This window comes from Paramisgurnus dabryanus, chromosome 5, assembly GCF_030506205.2.
Source record: "Paramisgurnus dabryanus chromosome 5, PD_genome_1.1, whole genome shotgun sequence".
NCBI lineage: Eukaryota > Metazoa > Chordata > Actinopteri > Cypriniformes > Cobitidae > Paramisgurnus > Paramisgurnus dabryanus.
The window spans coordinates 12,930,613-12,958,192 of record NC_133341.1 but is presented as its reverse complement, the minus strand read 5'-3'; the positions used below and the strand labels follow the sequence as shown (position 1 = coordinate 12,958,192).

Below are 27,580 nucleotides of genomic sequence, written 5' to 3'. Positions count from 1 at the left end.
TCACGAGCCACCACTGGACATCAGTCCAACTTTTAATTTAACCGAGCCTCGAAGAAGCCGTAGATCAGTGCATAGAAGGCTTTACTAATGAACTTTTAGTAAAGATCCGGTTAATAAAAATAAAATTCATGACTTGACCACTTTTGTCCAGGGATCTGAGCCTGTGATCCTACAGTGTGTAATACTGATTGATGAAGAAACCTGTTACATTGATCGTGGTCATTTACCACAATGAAAATGATTGAATTAAAGCAGTTTGGCCTTTAATGGATCCTCAGCTCATAAAAGGTAAGACATAAAGTCTGCTTCAATCCTGCTCAATTAAAACTGGGAGGGTGGTGGTCAGCCTTCTGCCTCTCTGGATATGAATTATGTAGGCCAATGCGACTTTTAATGTTAAAGTTCAGAAAACTAGTTAAGTGAAGTGAAGTGAAGGGTATAGGCGAAGTAACACAAACAGGTTACATTATTCTTTGCTAAATCTTTCATCCATATTACATTATTTTAAGATTGAGTGTGATTTGGGTCAAGAATGAGTTTTAAAAACTAATGTAACCACAAAAGTTTGATGTTAAGGTGACCCCCCTCCCAAAAAAAATGCACTATCCTTGCTATTCAAACATTTAAATATATTCAAACACATTTAAATATTCAAGCTTATCTCACCTATTTTGGATAAATACTGACCACCTGGGGTATGACTAATCCACAAAGACAAACAAACAGTTTGCTGTGAGGGTGCATGAGCTTTAAATTCTGTTTTTGTGAACATAATAATCACATAACACATTGCAGCTGTTGGCTGTTAAGGATTATGGGGAAGGTGACATTAGCCAGAGGATTAGCACATTTTTATTTAACCAACATTTTATCATAGCAAGTAAAGCGATTTTGTAGGTTAATAAATCATTTTGGTTTACTTAAATAAAAAAATAAAAAAAACTAACACATTTGTTCAAAAGCATGTACTTGCTTTCTGAATGATTTACATCTTTTAGCCTTTAGCAGGTCGTTACATTTAGGATATAATGCAATACAGCCGTAATATTATGCATTCAATAATGCTTTTATACAACCGTCTTAAGCGTGTTTATTACCAAAAATTATTATTGAGGAGATTTTCAAACATTCTTATTAATCAATACACTGTAAAAATGTAAATTTAAACAACTTAAATTAACAAGTCATAGTAACTTTATTTTTTATATAATATAAAAATTATATATTATAATTTATAGGAAAATTTGAAATGACTTAATTAATTCAAGTTGTTTAAACTTAAACATTTTACAATGTAGGCAAACCTGAAATACTGACAGTCTGTTCTTTATGTGACTGCAGTTTGTTGTTGTTGTTGTTGTTGATTCATCTATGGCAAGAATAGTCAGCAAACATTCCTAACACTTGTGAATTGTATATTTATTACTCACCCATAACATTTAGACCCTGCTGTTAATCAGTTACATACTTTTTTTGCTACAAAATGAAATTTTCAAAATTGAGTCGGCTTTGATCAGGGTTTTAAGTGATTTATTGACTGCATTTGACTCTGAATCCTCAGCAGTTGTTTTATTTACTGGCCGGTTGCATAAACATAGCCCTGACATTAAGACTGCGTCTTAAGAATGATTCTGACTAACTAGCAATTAGTTAGGGCAAATCAGTATTATTATTTGGATTCAAATTAGACCAATCTACCTTAATCTTAAACCATTTAAGCCCTTTCTTTCAAAAATATATTTTTTGTAAATGTTGGTCAAGATTACTTACACCCTGTTTCTTTATTTTGTGGGGTTCCACAGGGGTTCATTCTTGGCCCGATTTTATTTTCTTTGAACATGTTACCCCTTGGATACATTTTTCGTAAGCATGGAATCTCATTTCACTTCTATGCAGATAACATGCAAGTGTATCTTCCCATACAAAAGAATAGTAAAAAGCAAATAGAATCTTTGCTAGCCTGTATACAATAAATGAAGCTATGGCTGTCCTTAAATTTTTAAAATCTGAGAAAACTGAAGTTGTGTTTGATGCTCCACATAATTTGTCTGATTTGGGCAGTTTAGCCCTTTTTTATTAGTCAGCAATGCGAAATTTAGCAGTTCTATTTGATAATGATCTTAAATTTGAGAAACACATTTATTCTGTGGTTAAGTCTTGTTTTTATCACTTGAGATTAATAGCCAAGATGAAACCATTTCTGTCCATGCGTGATTTGGGGAAAGTAATCCATGCTTTTGTATACACAAAGTTAGATTACTGCAACTCATTGCATGTTGGCAAAAATAAATAATTGCTAAACTGCTTACAACTGGTCCAAAATGCTGCAGTGAGGCTTTTGACAAGTCCTCCAAAGAGAGGTCATATTACTCCTGAGTTCTTTACAATGGTTACCGATTGTGTTTTTTGTTTATAATTAATTGCATAGGGGTCCACTGTACTTGGTGGAACTGATTAAGAAAAACGAGCCAAAACGATCTCTAAGGTCAGCTGACCACCTGTTTTTGATGATTCCTAGAACTAAACGGCAAAGTGGGTTGTAGCGATAGCTCCCAAACTTTGGAATAAATTATAATTTTCTCTCAGATCAGCTCCTATATAAAGTGTTTTTAAACACAAGCTTAAAAAAACATTTCCTTGCACTAGCATTTGATGGGGTATTTTTCTGTATACTTAAAATTGTGGAGTTATTTTATTGTGGTTTTAGTGTTGTGTTTTATGTTTTTGTTTTATTATGTGCTGTACTTGTTGTACAGCATTTTGCTCAATGGGCTTTTGTGTAAAAGTGCTAAATAAATAAAATGAAATGCTTATCATTTGAAAAGCATATTCAGCAGCACATTACTTACCATACACAGAATTGCAACTTTGAAGATTCATAAAAACATGGTTTGCTAACTGTTCTGCATTTCATAAATAATTACATAAAATAAATATATCAGAAAAAAGAAACACAGATAAAAGTGGATGGAAGTCTTTGAAGACCCATGAGCAAATTTATAGATTCTCATAAAATGATACAATGAAATGGCGATGTAGTTCCTCCCACATGCATAGTAAGACAAAGCTTTATCTGATGGCTGAATTTTTTTATTCATCTCTGGGGAACCAGCAATATTTAACTGAACAAACTGGGTAAACAAGAGAAGATAGTAAATATGGATATGTAACATGTAGCGTGCAACGTGACTGATGCGCTACAGCTAGTAATAATTTTCAGTATGGGCCAATGTATATCAGAAGCAAGGAACGTCTACTGGAGAGTGGAGGCAGTACAGCAGGTGAGTAAGTGACTGACAAAGTTTGTTCTGATTCAGTGAATTGTATTATTGTAGAAAATTTCTATTTTGTTATTTGTTTCAATGAATAATTCACAGATATGAAATCAGTTGTTAACAGTGAAGATCAACAATTAACAAAGATCTTCTTTCATTTCTTATAGGACCAAAAAATTCAACACTTTGACAGATTCAATTCAATTTGAAGTTTCACACTCTTCACAAAATGTAAAAATAAATAAAACTCTCAAAATAAAACAGTAGTGTGTGATTCTTTCACTTCAGCCAAAATATTTTGCAAATGATATAACCTTCAACAAAATATTACATTCAATAAACCCAAAAAAGTATTGTTGGACATTCAATTTAACTCAGAACACTGTATGTGATTCAAATTTCTCGGAACAGATCACTTTTCTTTTCAGACTCAACAGAATATTCAACAATATGAGTTGAAAATACACAAATGCATCAAATTGATTCAATTCAGTTCAAATAAGGATCAAACGACTCAGTTGAACACAGTTCGTGAATCAAATGATTCAGTTCAGTAACAAGAGTTATTAAACTCTTTCAATAAGCTCAAGTTCAAAAGACCATCTCTCCTTTTTGGTAGCGAAAATATCGAAAGTTCCAAGAACGGAAGTCTTTTGTGTCCGAAAGCAAGAAAAAAATGGAATTTTCCTACCAGTTGGTGAATTTTAGCACAGTTCAAAGTGGAAACAGGTTCGTTGGTGGCTCGCCATTGTGCATATTTAATCACGTCAGATACACAGATTCCTCTCCAGAAGGATTAAATATGGCACAAAACAGGAATCTCTCACAGGAAATCACGTAGAATAAATCATAGACACAAAAAAACCCAGCCTTGAAAAAATACAAGGCAGAAAGACAATCAATATCAATTTCAACTTTTTTTTAACAGCAAAAATCTTAACAGCAAAATCATGTATACACTTCGATTAAAGTATTAAATCATGTTTCAACACTTATTTAACTTTTTAACATTTAAATTTCACAATCACATTTCATCAGCATCTTTGCACGTGAAATTAGCTTTAGCCCTCGTGCTAATACTACAGCTCACGCTGTGCTCACGTGGCCCATGTAAACACTGCATATCAATAGCTTATTTAGTTAATGACACTTTTCTCAGATAATGTATTACGAAAAATGTGACTCACCAAGGCAATAACTTCATATATATTCAAATAAGCTCATTTGCAACACTCCAATTCTCCGTTGGATTTCATCCACTTTCAGTTCACAAATCTTCGCTTTGTCGTCCTCTCACTCCAATGACAACTTCACGTAATCGAATCCGTTCAGAAATATGACTATTTACTGCATTCAAAGTTATTCGCGATCTATTTTAAAACTTTATAACAGAGGATCTCTGAATATCGCTCTGTGTAGCTGCTCCATTTCACTCTCCCGCTCTGTCTCCCAAACTGACAGTCCAGCAGCGCTGCTGCAGGTTGTGGGTGGGGCTTATGAAAGTGCTGCTAACATTGGCTCGTTGGCGAGTCAGTCACTGAAATAAGGGCTGTGATTGGGCAAAACAGTTTTCCTTCTAGAGCTTTCCTCCTTTCTTACTTTTTCACTTTTCTTCACTTAACTATTTTATTATATTTCACTTTATTATTATTTTATAATTCTTAAACTTAACTAGTAACCTGATAACCCGGGTTACACTCTCCCCGTCTGGAAGATATGCAGGTCCCGCTGCATCCTTTAGGCTGCGAAACAATCGCAGAGGGAATTCCGCCATACATTTCCACAGACGTACTCTTAAGGGAATCAGGCTCTTCCAATGACACAGTGAAGGCTGTACTGAGCCCTTGCAGTAATGACTGTACGACTAATGAAAGGGGATTACCCAATTTAGGGTACTGCAGCCTCTTTGGTGGCTCACAATGTCTCTGAGAGCGCCGGGGGACATCTTCTACCCTCTGGCTAGTCTCCATTAGGCTGTCTTGAGTATTCAAATTTACAGATTCATCCTGTATCAGGCCATCACTCCTTTCATCCTCCTGATTGAGGGTTTCAGATGGAGGCTCAACAGACTCCTGGTCCTGTTGTTTATTCTGTGCAGGTAAGTTATTTAAGACATCAGTTCCTACAGGTTCTTTAAACTGCATTGTCTCTCTTTCAGGTTCATCATGCAACGTTCTGTCTTCGTCATCGGGTAGGTCAGGTAAGTTCCTTTGTGATTCCACTGAGAAAGGATGCATGATGTTTGTATTAGTTGTACTTCTCATTTCAGTAGAAACTTCTGTTGTCACTTCAGGTTTTGACTGTTTCTCAGGCCTATGTTTGGAGATGATTCTGCTCTCAATGGTAGGTAAGTATGCAGGCATGTAACTTGTATAGTCATCTTCGGTCTCAGAACTCTGGGTTTCACTCTCAGATTCTTTTGAAACAGGATTTGCTCGAGTCCTAGGCCTGCGGGGTTTGTGTGGGCCTACTGTTTCATCAGGTTCATCTTTCTTTTGCAGAAACCCACAGGGTAATAGCAGGTCACGGTGCAATGTGCGGAGGGGCCCATCTTTTCCTTCAGGTCTAACAGTATAAACTGGTAAGTCGCCAGCCCTTTTGATCACAACATAAACTTCCTTCTCCCACTTATCTGCCAATTTATTCTTTCCTCTTAGTCTAACGTTCCTCACCAGGACACGATCACCAACTTCAAGGAACGATGCGACCACTCGCTCATCAAACCTCCGCTTATTGCGTGCCGCTACTTTTGCAACGTTCTCTTTTGCTATCTTGTAGCTCTCTTCCAGGCGATCCTTCAGATTCCTCACGTAACTCAAGTGAGACTGGGGTGACTCATCAGCGGGCAAACCAAAAGCCAGATCGATTGGTAGTCGGGGTTGTCTCCCGAACATTAACTCGTATGGTGAGAATCCAGTCGAATCATTACGAGTACAATTGTACGCGTGGACTAATGGCTTCACAAAACTCTTCCAGCAGGTCTTTTCTTTATCATCCAAGGTCCCCAACATCTGAAGCAATGTCCTGTTGAAGCGCTCCACGGGGTTGCCACGAGGATGATAAGGCGTTGTTCTTGTTTTATGAATTCCTGCCATTGTGCAGAGCTCTTTAATCAGTCTTGACGCGAAGTCGGGCCCCTGATCACTGTGGAGTTTCCCCGGGAATCCGTAGTGAACTAGAAAGCTATCCCACAGGCATTTGGCCACGGTCTCAGCCTTCTGATTTCTGGTGGGTATTGCTACAGCATACCTGGTGAAATGATCGGTGATCACTAAAATATCCTTTGTGTTACTCTGGTCGGGTTCGAGCGACAGAAAGTCCATGCAGACTAGCTCGAGAGGTCTGCTTGTAACTATATTCACCAGAGGTGCGGCTCGCTCAGGGGGGGTCTTTCGTCTCACACAACGCTCGCAGGTCTTTATTTTCTCCTCCACAGCCATCGCCATCTTTGGCCAGTAGAAACGAGACCTAATGAGGTCTAGCGTCCTCTCAATCCCTAAATGGCCCATGTCATTGTGCAGGCTCATTAACGCTGTCTCCCGTAGATCCACGGGTAACGCCAACTGATACAGCACACCTCCTCGATCTTGTTTCTTTCTGAACAATATTCCGTTCTTGAACTCAAATCTGTCCCACTCTCTCAGCCATAAGGATACTTCTACAGGCTCGACTTTCCCAACTGGTTTCTTGCCAGACTCCAAGCATTTAATAACAACTTTAAGTTCTGGATCTGCTCTCTGACGTTTCTTCAGCTCTTCTTCAGACATTCGAGGAAGTACTGGAAGGCCATGGGCGTCCTCCCGTTGGAACTCTTGGGGTATCGCATCAACTCCTAGGGACAGTGACTCAAAGACAGTAGGTTGGAAGTATGAAATGCTAGGGTCAGCACAGCTTTGATACACTTGGTGCCGCTCACAGAGCGCTTTCACCGCTGCTGGCAGAATTGTTGGTTGATCCGATTCTGTTAAATGGTGAAGGGTGAATTGTCTGATTCTCTCACACTCTTTTTGAAAGACAAAGTCATCCAGAGGTCTGTCATGCGGACGTCTCGAAAGTGCATCTGCGTCTAGGTTCCGCTTGCCTGCACGATATTTGATCTTGAAATTAAATGTTGAGAGGCTGGACAACCACCGATAACTGGTTGCATCAAGCTTTGCAGATGTCAGAATGTAAGTGAGTGGGTTGCTGTCTGTTATTACAGTGAACTCTCCTCCATACAAATAGTCACTGAATTTGGTCGTAACTGCCCACTTGAGCGCGAGGAACTCTAGTTTGTGTGCAGGATATCTCATTTCACTTTTGGTTAAACCTCTGCTGGCAAAGGCGATTGCCCTCATTTGGCCCTCTTGTTCTTGGTAAAGTGCAGCTCCAAGTCCAATGGTGCTGGCATCTGTAGTTAACACATAGGGAAGGCTTGGATCTGCGAATCCGAGGACTGGGGCTGAAGTCAGCTTCTCTATCAGAGTGTTGAAAGAGTTTTGGCAATCTTGAGTCCATCGGTCCCCAAACTGCTCTTTAGGATCTCTGTATTGCGTACTTGTCTTGGGGTCTCGTCTCTGGTTTTTCTGCAGAGGGGGGTAACCAACAGTAAGGTCATTGAGAGGTCTTGTTATCTTGGAAAAATCTTGTACGAACCTCCTGTAGTATCCAGCGAATCCAAGGAAAGATTTGAGCTCTTTAAGGTTTCTGGGCCTCGGCCAGGTCTTGAGGGCTTCAATTTTGGATGGATCTGTTTCGACACCGTTCTCAGACACGATATGGCCCAGATATCGGACTGACGTCTGAAAGAATTTGCACTTTTTAGGGGAAAGCTTCAATCCGTAGTGTCTTAACCGCTTCAGGACTTGCAAAAGTCTGGCTTCATGTTCCTCTAAGGTCTTAGAAAAGACAATGAGATCGTCAATGAATACAAGTACTTCTTTCCTGTTAAGGTCGCCCATGCACTGCTCCATGAGTCTTTGAAATGTACTTGGGGCATTAGTTATCCCTTGTGGCATGCGGTTGAATTCCCAAAAGCCTAAAGGGCACACAAATGCCGTCTTCTGTTTATCTGCCTCCTCCATCTCAATTTGATAGAAACCGGATTTTAAATCCAGGACAGAAAACCACTTGGAGCCAGTTAGGACTGAGAAGGCCTCCTCCAAATTTGGCAGCGCGTATGCATCCTTTATGGTTTGGGAATTTAGCTTTCTAAAATCAACACACAAGCGTACATCATTGTTCTTTTTCCTCACGACTACAATTGGAGAGGCAAAGGGGGACTCAGACGTTCTTATGACACCGGCATCAAGGAGCTCTTTCAGGTGCCTTCTTACTGCATCCATGTCCTGCGGATGAATAGGCCTAGCACGTTGTTTGAAAGGTGTGTTGTCATTAAGATTGATATGGTGTTTCACCTTATCCGTGTGGCCGTAATCTAGCTCATGCAGTGCGAAAACATCTGGCATGGAGTTTACTAGTTCTGTTATCTTTTCCTTCCATTCACTTGACAAGCAAGAGTCACCAAAATCAGGAACGACTTTAACTTGTGAAGGATTCACAGTTTTGCATTCTGAAGCACTCATAGGGTTTCTTCCTTCAATCACGTGCTGGATAGCATGTACTTCAGCCAGTACCGCTTTTGGAGGTATTATTAAATCAGTCTGTGTCTCATTCCTCAATACTACTGGTATTTGGACATTGCGTTTCGAAGGTAAGGAGTGCAGACTACTAGCCACTAGCAGTCCGCCAGGCAAGGAAGACGATGTTGATGGTTCTACAGTCACACAGGTTTCTGTCAGCGGCCCAATGATGTTGACACAGCCATCAAGAACTACAGTACTTCCAGCCGTTACAACTTCAGGTATGCTTCCTTTCACTTTAACTTGACCCAATATACTCTCACCAGCTCGTCGATGTCTTGCCTCAAGCACTCTTATTACGGCTTGATACCCATGGTGATATGACATAACTTTTGGCATGATTGCTGGCGCATGATTGGCATACAGGACATCCAAAGTGTTGGTGCCAATAAGAATTTGGGGTGTATATGTCAGATCTGGAACCACTAAGGCCAACGTCGGAACTTCAGCTTCAACCCCGAGGAATTCCTGAGGAAACTGCAGAATTAATTCGACGTATCCCAGATAGGGAACAGCTTGGCCGTTTGCTCCTTCAACTTCCAAAAGATGGTTTAACGGCTGCATGGTATGCTGTGACAAATGGCTGTTGTAAAAAGACAAGGGAATTGTTGTTACCTGTGATCCTGTGTCCAACAAGCAGTTCACTCTCTTCCCTTCAACTTTAATTTGTGCAGTGCATTTCATTCCTACCAGACCGGTTGGTAACTTCATGGAGTTCCTGGTGTCAGCTTGCTTGTTAAACACTTGTCGATGCTTAGGGCGTTGTTTGTTTTTCTCAGTCCCCGTCAGCCCTGCGACAGAGACCGTCTTTAATTTAAAGGCTCTGTGGCGAATCCATGCTGGAGATCCCACTCAGCTTGTCTTTCTCTCAGCTTCCTTCGCTTTTCTTCCACTCTAGATGGATTTGGTGGACTTTCGCAGTTAATGGCTAGGTGGCCGTCTTCTCCACAGTGGAAACAATACCATGGCCGGGGCCGATTGGTTCTAATCTCGGTGTGTTTTGGTCTCTCATTTTTGTCTCTGCCGATCTCACTGGCTCCAGGTCTACTCAAATTATCTCTTTGACTGAAGGATCTTTCAGAACGGTTTCTGTGCGCTCCAGAAGAAACAACTTGGACTTTAAGTTCTGCTATCTGTTCTCTTAGTTCCTGAAGATCATTTGTCATTCCTTGCTCTCTCACTTCCTTGTTAGTAGCTGTTTTAATGGCCGCAATTTGGCTTTGGAGAGCAACGATTTCTTTCTTCAGAATGCTTACTTCAGACATCTCAGGGTGTTGAGTTTTAGTTTTCTGCTTAGGTGTTTTCTGCTTAGGAGTGTCAGGGGCTAGAGTGTTGTTAAAATCCTCCTCTGTTGCGTCACAACAATAAGCAGACTGTTGGTGGGCTGCAGTTCGCAGTTTGAGTGGAGCTGGTTGGTGTTTACTCACACCAAGATGCTTTCTCATTCTCTCTTCCTTCGACGTTTGCTTTTCTTCAGCCGTACGGATAAGTATAGCTAACTCGGCAAAAGGAGGTGGGTCCAGTTTTCGGTTTTCGAGCTGCAGGTCGGCAATCAGAATATTGTCCCAGCAGCCACGACAGAACTGCTTTAGCAGACATCGGTCTCGTTCATTTTCTGCAACTCCACCCCGTCTGATGGTAGCACTCAAGGCAACGTGTAGTCTGTGAAGGTAGACGGATGACTTCTCGCCAGGATTCTGAAGAGTGCTTATGAATTTGGCTAATAGTTCATCTCCGTCTTCCACTGAACCGTAAACAGACTCAAGCAGCTTAAGGCACTCTGTCGAAGGGGCAAGTGGGCTCACATGTTTGATAATGTCAGAAGCTGGTGGTAACAGACTATCTATAATCCTGCGTGTTTTGTGTGACTCTGGAAGGGATGGCTCGTTTAGCAGGTAATCAACACTTGCCCGCCAGGTGTCGAAGTCAGGCTCATTGCTTGGGCGTGGGCTCCGTCCAGAGAAAGCTTTAAGGCGGAATGAGGTGTTGTGCGGGGACACAGGATCACTCGTCTTTACAATATGCTCCATTACTACTCTCTGGACACCTGGGGGGTGCAAAGCAGACGTGGGAAATTTCACTGATATGGTCTCAACAGAGTCAGCATCATTCAAATAGTGGGGCGACGTTGCGCCTTTAGTTGCTTTGGCTGGGTTTTCGGGTTCCAATCTCAAGACAGAGGGTGACCTGAATCCTTCCAACCTTGAGGGGGTGCTAGTAGCGCTTGTCAAGGGGTTTGTCTCTAGTGGCATATCAACTGGAGTTTTCGCCCCACCAACCTTCATCAACTCTCGTTGGAGGACATCTTGTAAAGTTTCTCCGTTGGCGCTTGCTATTCCTTGTAGTTTCTCCAAGCACTCAACAGTGGCAGTACCAATGGTGGGGGTGTGAACCGTACCCAGGGCGCGCACACGGAACACAATGTCTGTATTAGTGGGGCTCACTAAAGTAAGAGGCAGCTGGGGCTCGAGATTGCTCATAGCTGACCTGTGTGTGAACTCTACTATTGCATTGCGATGAAACTCTGACTGCGGATCATCAATTAGCAGGTTGCGTCGTACAGAGCCAAATCTTGAAAGGTATGTTTCTAGAACTTGGTCCTCTTCAGTCAGTGTTACTCCACTAACGATGACTGCATTTTGCACATTGACATTTTCTCTCCCTACAACATCCATTTTGTCTGTTTGTCTGATTCACTGTACGTCGATCTCAGTAGTTATTCACCTTAATTTCTGCTGCGTCCTCTCTCCTGGCTGGCTCGCCAAAGTTGTAACATGTAGCGTGCAACGTGACTGATGCGCTACAGCTAGTAATAATTTTCAGTATGGGCCAATGTATATCAGAAGCAAGGAACGTCTACTGGAGAGTGGAGGCAGTACAGCAGGTGAGTAAGTGACTGACAAAGTTTGTTCTGATTCAGTGAATTGTATTATTGTAGAAAATTTCTATTTTGTTATTTGTTTCAATGAATAATTCACAGATATGAAATCAGTTGTTAACAGTGAAGATCAACAATTAACAAAGATCTTCTTTCATTTCTTATAGGACCAAAAAATTCAACACTTTGACAGATTCAATTCAATTTGAAGTTTCACACTCTTCACAAAATGTAAAAATAAATAAAACTCTCAAAATAAAACAGTAGTGTGTGATTCTTTCACTTCAGCCAAAATATTTTGCAAATGATATAACCTTCAACAAAATATTACATTCAATAAACCCAAAAAAGTATTGTTGGACATTCAATTTAACTCAGAACACTGTATGTGATTCAAATTTCTCGGAACAGATCACTTTTCTTTTCAGACTCAACAGAATATTCAACAATATGAGTTGAAAATACACAAATGCATCAAATTGATTCAATTCAGTTCAAATAAGGATCAAACGACTCAGTTGAACACAGTTCGTGAATCAAATGATTCAGTTCAGTAACAAGAGTTATTAAACTCTTTCAATAAGCTCAAGTTCAAAAGACCATCTCTCCTTTTTGGTAGCGAAAATATCGAAAGTTCCAAGAACGGAAGTCTTTTGTGTCCGAAAGCAAGAAAAAAATGGAATTTTCCTACCAGTTGGTGAATTTTAGCACAGTTCAAAGTGGAAACAGGTTCGTTGGTGGCTCGCCATTGTGCATATTTAATCACGTCAGATACACAGATTCCTCTCCAGAAGGATTAAATATGGCACAAAACAGGAATCTCTCACAGGAAATCACGTAGAATAAATCATAGACACAAAAAAACCCAGCCTTGAAAAAATACAAGGCAGAAAGACAATCAATATCAATTTCAACTTTTTTTTAACAGCAAAAATCTTAACAGCAAAATCATGTATACACTTCGATTAAAGTATTAAATCATGTTTCAACACTTATTTAACTTTTTAACATTTAAATTTCACAATCACATTTCATCAGCATCTTTGCACGTGAAATTAGCTTTAGCCCTCGTGCTAATACTACAGCTCACGCTGTGCTCACGTGGCCCATGTAAACACTGCATATCAATAGCTTATTTAGTTAATGACACTTTTCTCAGATAATGTATTACGAAAAATGTGACTCACCAAGGCAATAACTTCATATATATTCAAATAAGCTCATTTGCAACACTCCAATTCTCCGTTGGATTTCATCCACTTTCAGTTCACAAATCTTCGCTTTGTCGTCCTCTCACTCCAATGACAACTTCACGTAATCGAATCCGTTCAGAAATATGACTATTTACTGCATTCAAAGTTATTCGCGATCTATTTTAAAACTTTATAACAGAGGATCTCTGAATATCGCTCTGTGTAGCTGCTCCATTTCACTCTCCCGCTCTGTCTCCCAAACTGACAGTCCAGCAGCGCTGCTGCAGGTTGTGGGTGGGGCTTATGAAAGTGCTGCTAACATTGGCTCGTTGGCGAGTCAGTCACTGAAATAAGGGCTGTGATTGGGCAAAACAGTTTTCCTTCTAGAGCTTTCCTCCTTTCTTACTTTTTCACTTTTCTTCACTTAACTATTTTATTATATTTCACTTTATTATTATTTTATAATTCTTAAACTTAACTAGTAACCTGATAACCCGGGTTACAGATACATAACTTGGTACAAATCTTTGTTTATAAGAGAAACAATGAATTCTTGATCGGTATGGCTTTCAAAAGCATATGAATTATCTGCTTTGGCAGGACTAAAATGTTAAATATTCTGAATAGGGTGCACATACGTGAGCAGGCAGACATGGTAATCCTGAGTTCGTCTGAAAGTGATCTAAACCCAATTAATGAAAATAAAACCATAATACAGATTATATTTTGATTTAGTTTGCAAAGCTTTGACATTGGCTGAAGGTTATAAACATGTTGTCGCTATTTGCTTGCTTTTGTTTTTCACCCACGATGCCACTCTTCATAATATTCTACTGTTTTTGGGATTAACCAAAGTAAAAGTTGCACGCTGATACCAGTGAATGTTTTCATTTTTTTTTTTTTTTTTTTTTGCTGTTCACTGACCCAATTCATTTAGTAAGATGGCTTGTGTTCACCCCACCTTGTGTCTCTACCATTCACTGAGGATCAAGCATTTATAATCCCCGGATTTTTATATCCAACAAAACAGCTTGGTCCCATCAGCAAATTGCGATGGCATATGGTATAGGTTTATGATTCATCTGGCACTTGCATAGCAATGAGGCCTCATCATCCGTCAAAAAACACAGGGAAAATATCGTAATGTTAAATGATGCCAGCGACGGGGAGAGGTGCCGCTGGCTGTGTGGGTGGGCTGTGTTTGTGCTCGGAGAACTTGGAGCAGCTGAGGTAGTAAAGCGCCTTCTCTCTGTGCATCTCTCTGGTGGGCAGCCTGGATTATGGGCGGTGTTGGCTTCATAAGCCCAATCTAAGATGGAGCAAACTGGTCTGCATTCCTCTCCAATAGCTCTCATAAGGACGGTTAGAGCACTGTCCTACATGTGTCACCATGTCTGGTTTCACTTTAACACAATTCTGTAGTTTTCACAGCATTATAAGTGTAAAAAAACAACAAATCCTTACTGTTAAACATGTATAAAGCTGCAAGTAACTACATTTATCTTGTGAATCATAATTCAGTCATTTATAGTTTTTTCTCAGTTGGATTAACTGGCGTGAAACACATATTTTGTCCAATTTTACCTGAGTTGCTCATTATTTTTGTTATATTCATTTTTATTTGTTATATTAGTTTTTATTTTTGAAGTTATGGGCTCATTATAGTTGTGAGTAGGTCCTACAGCATAGCCTCGACGTGCAATCACACATGCAGATCGCTAGTAGGCAGTATCCATGTGTGTAACCCACAGTAGCCAAAGAAGAAGCAGCTTGGCCAGTAAACCTACAAATGAAGAAGATAAACAGCTTGTTGTGTAAACTATGAGAAGACCACCAGTGATGCAGGTAAATACACATACAGGAATGCTTATGAAGACATGCAACGCAGATTTTTTTTTACCTGACAGGAGGGCTTCTAGCCGATCAATCACAGTGCTTGCGGTCTGCGTAGAACGGAAACGTTGTTAAAATTTTGGCGAGTTGCACGCTATGCACAGCATACGGCGTAGCTACAGAGTAGAACCTACACACGACTATAAATTACACTTGACATCTTAGCCTTTAACTTTTAGGGAAAATTGTTAGTGCGAGAGAGACGTGGAGAAGGAATCCATATTAACTGATTAGTTTTTGCATATTATTAGGCTACAAAAGGAAAAAAATGCATGAATTTTTTATATATTTTCTTATCTGGCGCCATTTAATCTTAAAGGATTAAGACTGTAAAATGAATCTGAAATAGTGTCCATGTCAGTAAAGTATAGTCAGTGTTCGAGTTGAGGGGGGATGGTGTTGTCCCGGACCTTCTATAAGCATTGAGGGACCCCCTATAAAGCATATTGTTTTATTAAAATTAAAATACTACATGATTTTCTCACAACACAAAGCGATACTGTCCATTATTTGTTCCAATTTTGCAAATAAACTAAAAGATTTTTGTCTGAAATACATGTAACACTGTTTTATGGATTGTTTGTTAGATTTAGATTATAGGTTTTGGTTAGGGGCCTTTAAAAAAATTATTCTCAAACTATTATTTCACATTAATTTGAGGGGTAAAAATGGTTAGGATTTGATTTAAGGGTAATTTGGTTAAAATGTTGATCTAGGACCAAATAAATGTTGATCCAGGATCATATCTTACTTTGGCCAGGAGGGGCTTAGCAAGGGGAAATGCAAACATCAACTAGTCCCCGTTAAAAAGAATAAAAAAGCATGGGAATTTTTTTTCTGTTTTTTTTTTATAACCAGACAGCCAAAGATTTTATATCATCACATGACCCATTAAAAGCCCAATTGAACCACTAACATTTAGTCCTTTGTCTGTTGCACAATTTTTATATTTCCATTTCCAATAGATTTGGTGCAATTCCATTTTTTTAAGATAAATTACAGGGGGGGGGTTAAGAATAATGCTATCAGACTTGTCTTTCGGTCATTACATTAGAATACAATACAATACAGGTCAAGTACACTTTAAAACTTATTTCTACTATACATTCATGCTAATAGCGTGTGACATCGAAAGGGTGTCCCTTTATGTTTGATTATCTTTCTATTTGTTGTGTGTATTTTCACACATATTACATGTTTGTTATTTTATTCATTATTTCAGTTGCTTTATTTCTTAAAAATATATATTTATGTAAAAAGGCAAGTTGTTATGAGTAGTTGAGGTGTGTGGTTGTGAGTGAAGAGGTGGTCACAAAAGATGTTATAGTTAAAACTACAAATTTTTGTTAGGTTTATGCAAAATAAAAATATTTTTACAGTCTGAAAAACACTTGAAATCTTTTTTATGCAATTTGTATGTATTTTTATATTTTAATGCCAATAAATGTTATTTTTGTGGCAAAACAGTGTGATCTTAATTTTACAGCACACACAATTACAGCGGTAATGCTTATTACAGAAAGTTCATATTTGCTGTGTTAAAAATACCGCATTCTTTTACTTAAATTGCAATTACTGTGATTATTACTGTAATATAAATTACAATATAGAATTTTGGCTGCTGTAGATTTAACAGTATTATTATTACTGCTGAATAATTTGTAATATTATTAAGATATTGTGACAGAGCAAAGAAGTTTCAAATGCAGTGGGGTCAGCAAGACTGTCCACAAATTTTACATCACATTTTTGGTGCATCCTAAAGTATTAGTGCAAAAAACATCTGCTCTAAAATTCTAAAAGCTGTTCTGGGCTTTACATGACACAAGCCTGGAAAAACAACAGCAGAAAATCACCTCCAGCCAGTGTTGCTTTCCATGCCCATTAACTGAACTTTCTGACTAGTGGCAAGGTGACTCTTACATAGCTGCTGCTAGTCCCACCCTCATTAGTGGTAACTTTAGCTGCTCATTTACAATTGGCTGGAAGATTTGTCATTTAGCTTATGTGAAAAAGCTATTTTTTTGAGCCATAACTAATCTGACAGTCGTATGTGGGTTTTTATCATTAACAGACGGAACGATTCGCACATCCCCTAACACTCCCAGCACTGAGGTGGTCAGTGGTCAGCTAATGCCTTACGGTCCAGTAGGTTGAGTTGCTTTTTAGCGATGCTAAACAACTTCGTATTAGAGATTATATGGAAAAAACCCTCCTAAAACAGAAAGTAATGGTTCCATGTGCTAAAAAAACATTGAATAACAAAACATAACAAATTAATCCTCCACCTGCAGTTTCCACATGTTGCTTCCTGCAACAAAACACTTTACAGGATGGGGTGGATTAGGTTTTATGTGCTTTGAAATGCAATGCATAAAATAAAGTTTCACTTCTAACAAGATGGTCTCTAGCAGACCCTCTTTGAAAGGTTAGGATTACTCACAATTCTTAGACAGCTTAGAAAACTGGGTTAACCTTTAAGAAAGGCTTAAATACCAAACAGCTGCACACGTTTTTGGTATACTCACTTTTTCTCAGAACAGTGTAAACTTATTTCTGTATTTACGTAACATTTATTTTGTTATAAAACTTTAGAGGTCATGTATAGAGGGAATGCATAAATTAAGAGTTAAACGTAAAGCAGAAATATAGGCAATTTAATTTTGAGTGGTTGAAAAGCTGTTAAGTTAACCACAAGAGGATCAATATGATAAAAATGTGACATCACCCATTTAATTCTAAAATTATTCTGCCGTTTTTTTAGATGAACTTTTGAAGTTCCACTACATCAAACTTTAAAAGATGCTATAATTCAACGTTTACACCTCATAACACATCTGTAAGAATTTTTAATAATGATCCATGCCACTCAACCCAAAGTGTTTTCTTTGCTTAGTGGAAAATTTCCTTTCGTGACCTAATGTTGTGTTAAAAGCACAAGTATGACATAAAAGTAGTTTAAGAGCCAAAACCAGGTATGTGAAACTTCTCTTATGCCTCATTTCAAGATAAAATTATGAGCAGAACTGAATAGTCTGAAGCTTCCAGTTACACATTGTACGAGGCACAGCCGGAGAGTAGGGTTAGGTGGGAATTCCGGTGGGTTTAATGATGGTTGAATTATATATCCTGTGGATAACAAGAACCTTGAGGGGTTGAATGGACGAACAATGATTTAGCTAGCATGGATCTTAAAATTTTTTTAAATATTAAATCATACATTTGAGCTAAACAAATATATAGGCTACTTAAAACAAGTTCCACAAAAAGAAAACAGATAAGCAACGTATTGCTTACAGCACTTTATAAATGCACAGAATAAAAAAATATATATAAAATATGTGCTTAATTTAATATTACTGCAATGTTTGTAGAAAAAAATAAGCAGTGAGTAAACCGTTTAAGTGTGATGAAGCTTGATGAATCATTTCAAGTTCAGGTGCACAAAAAGGACACAGATTCATGTAAAAAAAAATGTGCCATTTATTTCATACAAATAATTTGCAGAGTACAAAAGATACAAAACAAGCTGAAACTTTAATAATGACTAAAAGAGGAAACTGCACAAGAAGAAATAAACTAAATACTCAATCGATATCATTCACGCAGTGATGATTAGTATATCTTTTCAGGAATTCAGCATTAAGAAAAAGTGCAAAACATGGATAAAACCAGGTGACTATGCTCAGAAATGATTATGGTATATGATTATGATAACTTCCCTGCATTCATCTATATGTGCTTCTGAGATTTATGTGTCTAACTGCATATAGTGGAACTGAATATCAAAGAATTATTGGTAGCATTTGGATGGTAGTTTATCCTAATGTTTTCTCAGTTGGATAATAATATATATATATTTCAATTTATGTTTCAATACAAGTAAACTATGACTTTAAAATAACTTTATAACCCGTGCACCATTGACATTTTTAGAAATAAACATGAAATTATTATATTATATAATACTAACAAATAATGTCACTTATCAGGAAATAATAATTAGTAAGTATTTGTTTAAAAATAAGCTATTAAAATGACATTCACTGACCAAACAGCAATTATTAGGGCTGTACTAATAGTGTTTCTAACCTAAAACCAAGTTAATGTTTGCAAGAAGACTGTTTTCATTTATATTAGGAAAATATTATTATTACTACATTGTTTACAAAAATAGTGCACAGTTGTCAACATTCAATTGTTTAAAAAACTAAATGAATCCTGATTTTTTACACCATTACTTTGTGATGTTCCCAGTTTTAAAGCTTAAACAGGCGTACTCAATAATATGTTTTTACATAAATACTAATATTATTTTTTAAAGATGGTACTCTGATTTTGATATTATAAAGAATAAAACCAATGCTAAACAAAAAGATTTAAAACCAGTTCCTCTCCACACATGAATCGACCCAAAACAGAAAAAAACAGAAAAACAATGTCTTTACCACAATCATAAGCAACATTTAAATATAAAACTAAAATATACTTAAAAAAGGAAATTAAACAAAAAATACAAATTTTAAAAATGAAAAAAAAAAAATTACAATAAAAAGCAAAGCAGAGATTTTGGTAAGACATAGGTGGGTAAACAACCACAGAAAGAGCTGCGAATGATATTACGCTGTGTAGCAAATAATATTTAGATGTAATACTGATGTCAGATGTCCTGTGATCGCAAAAAGAAAAAAAATAGTTCCAAATAATGTTGGAAATTACCCTCACCTAGCTATCCAAGATGTGAATTTCAAGTGCCACTCAAATAATGACTGCAATGTTTAACTTTTTCCATAAATGTATTTTGTCCTGAAAATGTTTGGGATAAGGTTGGGAGGGGGTGTCAAGGGCCATAATTAATGTCTCTACAATTATAGCAAGCGCAACAAAGAAATAATTTAACCAGGGCTTTCTTGTGTCCCCAATGGTTCTGCCATCTTCCACACCCACCAAATGTAAGCCACTCCACCCCGGATTCTGTTCCCCCCTCAAACTTGATGGTTGTTGAACTTATTTTTAGTGTCATTTGATAAGCTTCCCTGCTTGCACCGAGACATCCCACTGACCCAGCCACTGGTCATTGTCTATACCACTTTCCGTCAAAGCCGGCACGCTTTGTCAGATTTCGACTCGAATATCCATTTTGCATCTGAAGTAGCGTATCGAAAGTGACTGGATCGTTCGAGCCTTTTTCTTCAGCTGCCGCCCTCTTCCTCCCCCCACAGTGTTTCCACTCGCGCTGACATCACTCGCGATCGTCGTCGTGACAGCGCGTTGAAGAAATCTGAAATAAATATATCTATTGCTCGCTTTTCCGAGCGCCAATGGAGGGGGGAGCGCAATGAGCATAATTTCTGGAAATGAACAATACTTAACCGTCCGTCGACCCTTTCCGTTTAATCTTTCGAGCACTTGGGACGAGGACATTATGTTAGCACAGATGAAGAACTTTCTTTAATTTCTATTGATGCAAGTGTGTGTCATTACATGGCAGACCTTAATATAACCCTGACAGAAAACTTCACAAGCTGCACCTACTACTTCAATCCAAGTTTGATATTCCTGTGCCAAAAGTGCTACCAGAGAAAATTCTGGAAATCTGGTGCTTAGAGAAGTGTTTTTATGTCCTAAAATCTTTAAATGATGGGCACGGTTATGAATTGTGAAGGTCTTTGCATTAGTGAGCACAGAACAGACTGCCAAATATATGGGGAGGAGGCATTAGCCACCAGAGGGAAATGTGTCCCTCAAAACCTTGCCGGAGCACTTTGGTCACAGGGTGTCTTGCGGTGCAATAACGCTCTATTAATTTCTCTGTTCTGTTCTCGCATTGATTTTAAAGGTGTCTTCATGAACTAAAGGGCAAAATCGTACTGCTTCCAGTACCTTAGGGCGTACTGTCTACAATTTGTCACGCGTGTGCATTTCTCGGCGTTAAAATGACAAGATCTCCAGTCAAAGAAGCCCCGCTAGGCATCCGACGATAGTGGGCTTGGAGAGATTTTTGTGAAGAGACATTGCCAAGAGGCAAAGTACTTCTGCTCTCTGTGAGACTACTGGGATTAGTTCTACTTCCCAGCCAACGGCAAAGAGCCCAATCTTATTCTGCTGTTTTTTTAAATAGCCTCCGCCTGTGTCCATAAGATTAGTATTTTTTTCCACAATAAGGCACAATATGGTCAAAATAAAAAACGCTATTTTGCTGTGCATTACAAGATCCATAGGAAAATCTGACCATTTTTATGACTCAATTCAGTAGCTGGAGAGAGCTCACTTTTTATCTATTTATGTTTTGTTAGGCCAATACTAGGCATCTGAAGAAGGAAAGTGGTCAAAACAAGCTATGTGCTCTAGAAGAAAATTTTCTGCAGTCCCGTCGGGTTGTTTGGAAATCAGGAACTGGAGGCTGTCATCTATTGATGCTGTATCCTGTTGAAATTTATACATTTTCCCTAGAAGAAAAAGTTAAAAGAATGTAGATTAATTCATTAGTATCCATTTAAATATAATAATACTTAAATAAAAAAAAAACATTGCAAGAAAATTCACAATTATTATCATCATTAGGCACTTGTTGTGGAAATGTTGTGGCAAAAATATATATAAAAAAATATATATATATATATATATATATATATATATATATATATATATATATATATATATATATAAAATAAATTTTTTTGCAAAACCAAAGCTCAGCGAACCAAAACTTTTCCTTTAACAAAGAACAAAAATATAACTGTTACCCTGACAATTTTTCTTTGAACACATATAAAAGATTAACTTTAAAAGGTATATGGTTTGCAAAAAAAGGAGTAAATCCAAAAAATGTTAACTTACAGTATGGTGTTATTATAGTACAGACTCTCCAACTGCTCTTTAACGTATTAACACTCCAGCAAGCTACTGACTACTGGGGAAACTGGGTGCACTGGCACCAAGAGGGAGCTCTCGCCTCGCGTATTACCATCTTACACACAACTCATGCACGCAGACTTACACACACAATTCATTACTGTTCTATCATAACTGATAATGAATATATTTCTCAAAGATGTAAGTTCGTTAACTAGCGTGTCAGAATTAATTAAAACACCTTAGGTTTACAACTAGAGTGAATCACTTCCCTTTGCCCTACTTTCAAGTCACAATTGGCATTACTTATTGGAAGAAACCCAGGGATTTCATACGATATCCATGAATAAGGGGCTTTACATTGTCCCTGCATTGTAAGCCAAGCGAGGCGCACCCTCTGCGATAGATCTCACTCCGTCAACAAATAAGGCGCATCAGATGCTGTTTTGGCCGCGGCTGATAGTGTGGCTAAGTTTACTGGATTTTACCGGCTTTAAAGTAGGAATTCTGAAAAGCTGTCTTCTCCACAAGGGCTCCACAAGAGTCTGTCAAAACTGTCGAGCAGGTGCTGATCAATACGCTCAAACACAGACTCATGGTCAGACTTACAACACCGTTCAGAAGTTTAGGGTCATTGACTGTAGTTTTTCATGATTTTAAACACATTTTTATCTAAAGGCATTTGTCTGAATGTTTAAAATGATAAAATGGTGGCACTATACAGTAATAATTCCCTTCAATGCAAAATAAAATTGTTTTTACAAAAATGTGGATGACCTGAATAAAATAATGAAGAAAAGAAGACAATAAGAGCCAAGAATAGATTGGAACTTCCTCAAGACTGTTGATAAATGTGAATATGACTTTTTATAAATTGGTATGAGTAGGCAAATTGTAGGCTTTGAATATGCCAAAATGTAACATTTTGATTTATTTTGGATTTACCCATACTGTACGTACATTTTGTTGTCTAAAGTTGTTAATGAGTTTACTATTATTGTAAATTGTAAAAAAATGCAAATAAAAAATGAGCAAATGACCCCAAACTTTTGTTGGTTAACTCTTTGTTTGGTTTTTGGCATTATACACTATATCTATGCCATGTTGCACTAAAACAGGCAGAGCTCACTTGTGTCACTAGAATGAGAAAACCATGGGCTAGATAGATATCATGTTAAAAAAATGCTGATTTAAAGGAATGATGTGTACTGGATAGATCTGCAGATAAATGAGACCCTGCATGTGAAATCCAGGCTAAAGTCTCATAATTTAAAACATCAAAGTTTGATTTTAATAAATGATTTTACACTGACTTCAATCTTTGACAAAGCCTTATGAAGTCAATATTAAAGATATCAAGGGTATATTTTTACAGAATGTTCTTTAAATTAATTAGGATGATTTTATGGGTCACATAAGCCCTTTTCACACAGGCATTATGGAAAATACAAGGGAAATGCTTCCAGGATTTCTCCAGGATCGTTCGATTTTTGATTCATTTACACTGCCAATGATTTGCCGAAATCTGTGTATCCTGGAAAGACACGTGACATGAAATCCTGCACTTGGTAGTTTTTTTCCACAGCGTCTTAAATTTACTTATTATCCACTGTTTCTCTATCCAGAAACCACACTGTAAAAAATACTTTGCCGACTTAAAACATTTTGTTGAATCAAGTCAACTCGGATTTACAAGTCATTTTAATAAAAAAAAAATGTAAGGCAGCAAAGTATTTTTTACCGTGCACTCACATGCATTTTTGTTTATGATAAGACTATAACGGAGCGGTTGACACGCCGTCCTAGTATGCTGGTGAATGATATCAGTTTCAGAGAGGATATTTGACGAGTTCCCTTTAGTCCAGTTTGCAGACATTTCTCATTGTGATTGTTAATGTGCAATAAACCCTTTTTTAAAGAGCTGAACGAGATATATGGTTGCAATGACGGGCATGCATTTTTGTTTATTATAAACTCATATGAGCTAGCCTGGTTAGCCAGACCTACATCAAGATGTAAGGTCTGGCAACTCTTCACACAAACGGCTCAATGCAAGGGGCGGGATATAAGGTTGTCCCTCAAAATGCCTCTGCACGCAATAGGATAGCGCTATGAACAAACAGAGCAACGAAGAAGGTGACGTAGTTACCGTAACCAGTCGGCAAAACTCCAAACACATCTTTCTTGCTTAAAAAGGACTTCAGTAGGGTTATTTGCTCTTCTCTCAAAGAAAAACATAAGTCTAAAGTCGCGGCCGCTAGGGTGCGTCTAGATTTCTAGGCTACATATGAGCATGTGACGCGATCATCTTTTATGTTGCTGAATGATCTCTGCTTCAGTGCGGAGAATGACAAGCTCCCTGATATCTCCTTTAGTCCAGTTTGCGTGATTGTTAATCTGCTTGTAAACCCCTTGTTTTAAAGAGCTGAATTCTAATGTGTCATGTTGCCATGACATGCACATCCTCAATACGACACGCCCCTTACGGCACTGTTTCTGCATCTCCTTCACACTGAGGGCTTTCTGGTTACCTTACCGCAATGTTACTAGGTCCTCTTTCCGGGAGCGATCCCAGAACAGTTACAGGAAGTGTTTGCGTTCACACTAAAGCTTGTCTGCTAATTTTACCAGCAGCGTGACTAAGGGCTAGTGAGCCCATTTCAATTTAAAGGCTGCCTAAAAGTGTGTATTTTGCAGAAAAATTCCTTATAGAAATATAAATGATTATTTCTGCAATTCTGTGTCTACTTCCACGTGTCATATTTAAAAAAAAATAATAATAAAAATTCTGGTTCCTTATTCTATTCAAGTCAGAAATATTTGTGCTATATTCCGCTGACCCGGGCAGTGGCCGTGTACAGCAGGTGACCCAGCTATGGATCCTGTGTAGGCTTTTCATTTGTTTTGTTGACTTCAGAGGCTGTGACAATTCCTATTTGCTGCCTATATCTGATTTTTTAAAGACGAACTTACATCATCTTTTAAAAGTATTTTGTATCCAATAATATTATTTGCCCTGATGGGGGCAAGCACATTTTCACACAGCGCCATGTAGAATTGGATTTAGTTTTTCCTTCATAATATTAACCTTTATTTTAAAACGGCATGTTGTGTTAATTTGTATTATTTTGATTAATATTTACATTTGTTTCATCTGAAACATTAAAGTGTGACAAACATGCAAAATAAAAATTTAAATCAGGAAGGGGGCAAAACTTTTTCACGCCACTGTAGATACCCACCCGGGACAGCTTAAACCACTGAGGAACTAAAATGTTGCAATATGCAGTGGACACAGACAAAACTATTATACAATGTTTATATCGATAGTAAAATTATAACGCTTTATTTCTGTAACAACACATAAAACTTTAGCATTACTCCACTTAGCCGAAACAAGTATCCAAGTCATATCTGATTTATTGTTCACACATGAATGAAGCCTGAAACCGATATAAAAATATCTGAATCTATGCGCTTTTCTACATTCGTGGATCTGATCTGTCCCACATGAGAGAAAAAAATTGGAATTGTGTCACTTCAAACATGCAGTGTTGATGCGGCCTATGTAACACTCCAGTCACATTTTTTATTTTGTGCAACTACATTTTTATGCTGTATTTTACACCTATTTTACATATTTATATTACTGTATGTTTGTTCAAATTAATTTAATTGTTGGGTCACCACTTGATGTAAAATGTGATGTCTAATGTAAAATCAAACAGATTTATAAAAACCCATAAATATTAACACCACATACAGTTAATTAAAACCTGGCAAAAAACGCCATCTTTAAGAGAACACACAAGCTTCGTTCATCAAGAGCTTCACCTCAGTAACCCAGTGCATATGCTACACCTATACAGATCATTCAAACAGAGACAGCCTGTTGGGGGACATCGTCACCCCTCCACATCAACTCTTTGGAGCGATCTCAATATACTACACCAGTCCGACGGCCACCACACTTCACAGAACCATGTCTGCTACTCTGATTTAGCTTGGGCACCAGTCCAAAAGAGGAATCTGCACGCGTGTTTGCATCTAATCTTCTGCTAGCCACTATCTGGAACAGCTTGATTCCCCCAACCCAAGAACCCCCAGAGGAGCCGTCTTGCACTTTCAGTTCTTTACAGGAGTGAGATCTTGGAATTGAACTAAAGGGTGGAAATGAGAACTTGGATATCAGCCCAAGTCCTTCTCGGGACTATCCCGAGCAATAAAAAGGCTTTCTTAATTCTCACCGAATGATGTCCACATCTAAGCTCGGATACGTATTGTCTTGTATTATCGAAATGGTACTTGTAAAGTTTTAATTGAGCAGATTCCACTAAAATATTAATGCAAAGGTTTTGCATTAATATTTACTGTAATTGCAAAAGGAATTATTTCATTGCAAGCGTATTGTAACACGATTGTGACACTGATAAGAAAAAAGGTCTCTCTTTTAAAGCCATTTCCACATACTGAACATATTAAAAGTTCAAAATAGGACAGGAAGTGCAGCTGCAAACAGGCCCAGGGAAATTGCCAGAATGTGAGCAATCCTGCACTAGAGCTGGCCCCCACTATCTCCACACCCATGGTCCACATACGGCCCACATAGCACCGCCATCTGGTCTGGTGGAGATTCAGAACCAAGCCAAGAGAGCCTAAAATCGAACGCCTGCTGACAACTTGGATAAATTTTCCAGTCTTTAAAAAGTGATATAGGCTCTAGAACAGTGCATACATTAAAAGCTTAAAGAAAAGGCTCTTGATTTTATACTGTAGCTCTGTCATATAGGGCATTCAAAACCCATCGTTTGATAAGCATTAAATTTGGGAAAAAACATAACAGCATGGATCTTAAAGTCTCTGGAGGATCTAATAATGGTCTGGCCTCAGCTTGCTTTGAAAGCGCGCGTTGATTTTGACAGCGTGTGGGTGATCCCTGTAATTTAAGTCCACAGTCACAATGAACCACAATGTCTCTCTGAGGCGCATCGTCACTGTAATTTACATGTGTATAAAATTCCCCTCCTGCTGACACAATATTTATACAGCAAGTCCTACTGGCTCAAATCAAGTCTTCTGGGTAAATAAACTGGCATATGATCGGCAATCAAGGCCTGATGACTGCCGGATTGACCCGGGAGACAGCAGGAGAATGATGGTTTTTAATCTCTAGACACCAGTAAAAATCCTACTCTGGCAGTGGGTGTCATGATGTTTACAAATTGGTCATTACGGCCTCGCATTTTTGTGATAACATTAGAAGCAAAGCCTCTCCATTAAGCTGGACTAGCAGATCAATTTTTATATTTACAAGTTCATTTCCTCAAGCACAGCACATTGCGCATTGTACATATACAGTGCAGTGCTATAAATTGTTAAACTTCTATAATACAACACAAATCAGCTGCTCTTTCAATACAGAAATAAATTCGTATTATACATTTTAATACATTTCTCTCTTATTTCTAAGTCGCACTGTATAAAGGTGTCTGCTAAATGAATGACTGTAAATGTAAAGAATCATGTTAGTATACCGTAGACTGTTTGTCAAGTTGTTATCTAAATAAAGAATTATCTAGTGCCATAATAGCTCCCATAATGAACACAATATCCATTCTTTCAGAGAAAATCATCTGTTTATATGTTTTAATGTGACATTAACAAGCCGCATTGGAGTTTTAAAGTAACATTGAAATTCTCATACTAAATTGCTCTATTGTTTTTATTCACTTTTTATAAGTCACTTTGGATAAAAGTGTCTGCTAAATGTAAATGTCTATATGTAGATGTTATGAAGTCATCAGTCTACATGTATCTAATTGTTGAAACACTGTGAATGATGTGTGAGACATATTTTATATCCAT

At 38.0% G+C, this 27,580-nt stretch overlaps 2 protein-coding genes across 2 annotated transcripts in view; both read right to left on the bottom strand.

Annotated features, from left to right (window-relative positions):
* Window positions 1-9,705: 9,705 nt before the first annotated feature.
* On the bottom strand, window positions 9,706-13,465 carry LOC135746124 (zinc finger CCHC domain-containing protein 12-like). Its single transcript, XM_065264639.2, has 2 exons — window positions 12,962-13,465; window positions 9,706-12,644 (listed from the first exon to the last, which is right to left on the bottom strand). Exon 2 carries the CDS (start codon window positions 11,569-11,571, stop codon window positions 9,706-9,708), a length of 1,866 nt encoding a protein of 621 aa, XP_065120711.1. The 5' UTR covers window positions 11,572-12,644; window positions 12,962-13,465.
* A 4,854-nt stretch (window positions 13,466-18,319) lies between these two features.
* antxr2a (ANTXR cell adhesion molecule 2a) overlaps window positions 18,320-27,580 on the bottom strand; it is a 58,324-nt gene continuing 49,063 nt past the window's right edge. The window contains exon 17 of the mRNA XM_065267276.2: window positions 18,320-21,309. Coding sequence (XP_065123348.2) covers window positions 21,271-21,309 — 39 coding nt within the window. The 3' untranslated portion in view covers window positions 18,320-21,270. The remainder of the gene's footprint in view (window positions 21,310-27,580) is intronic.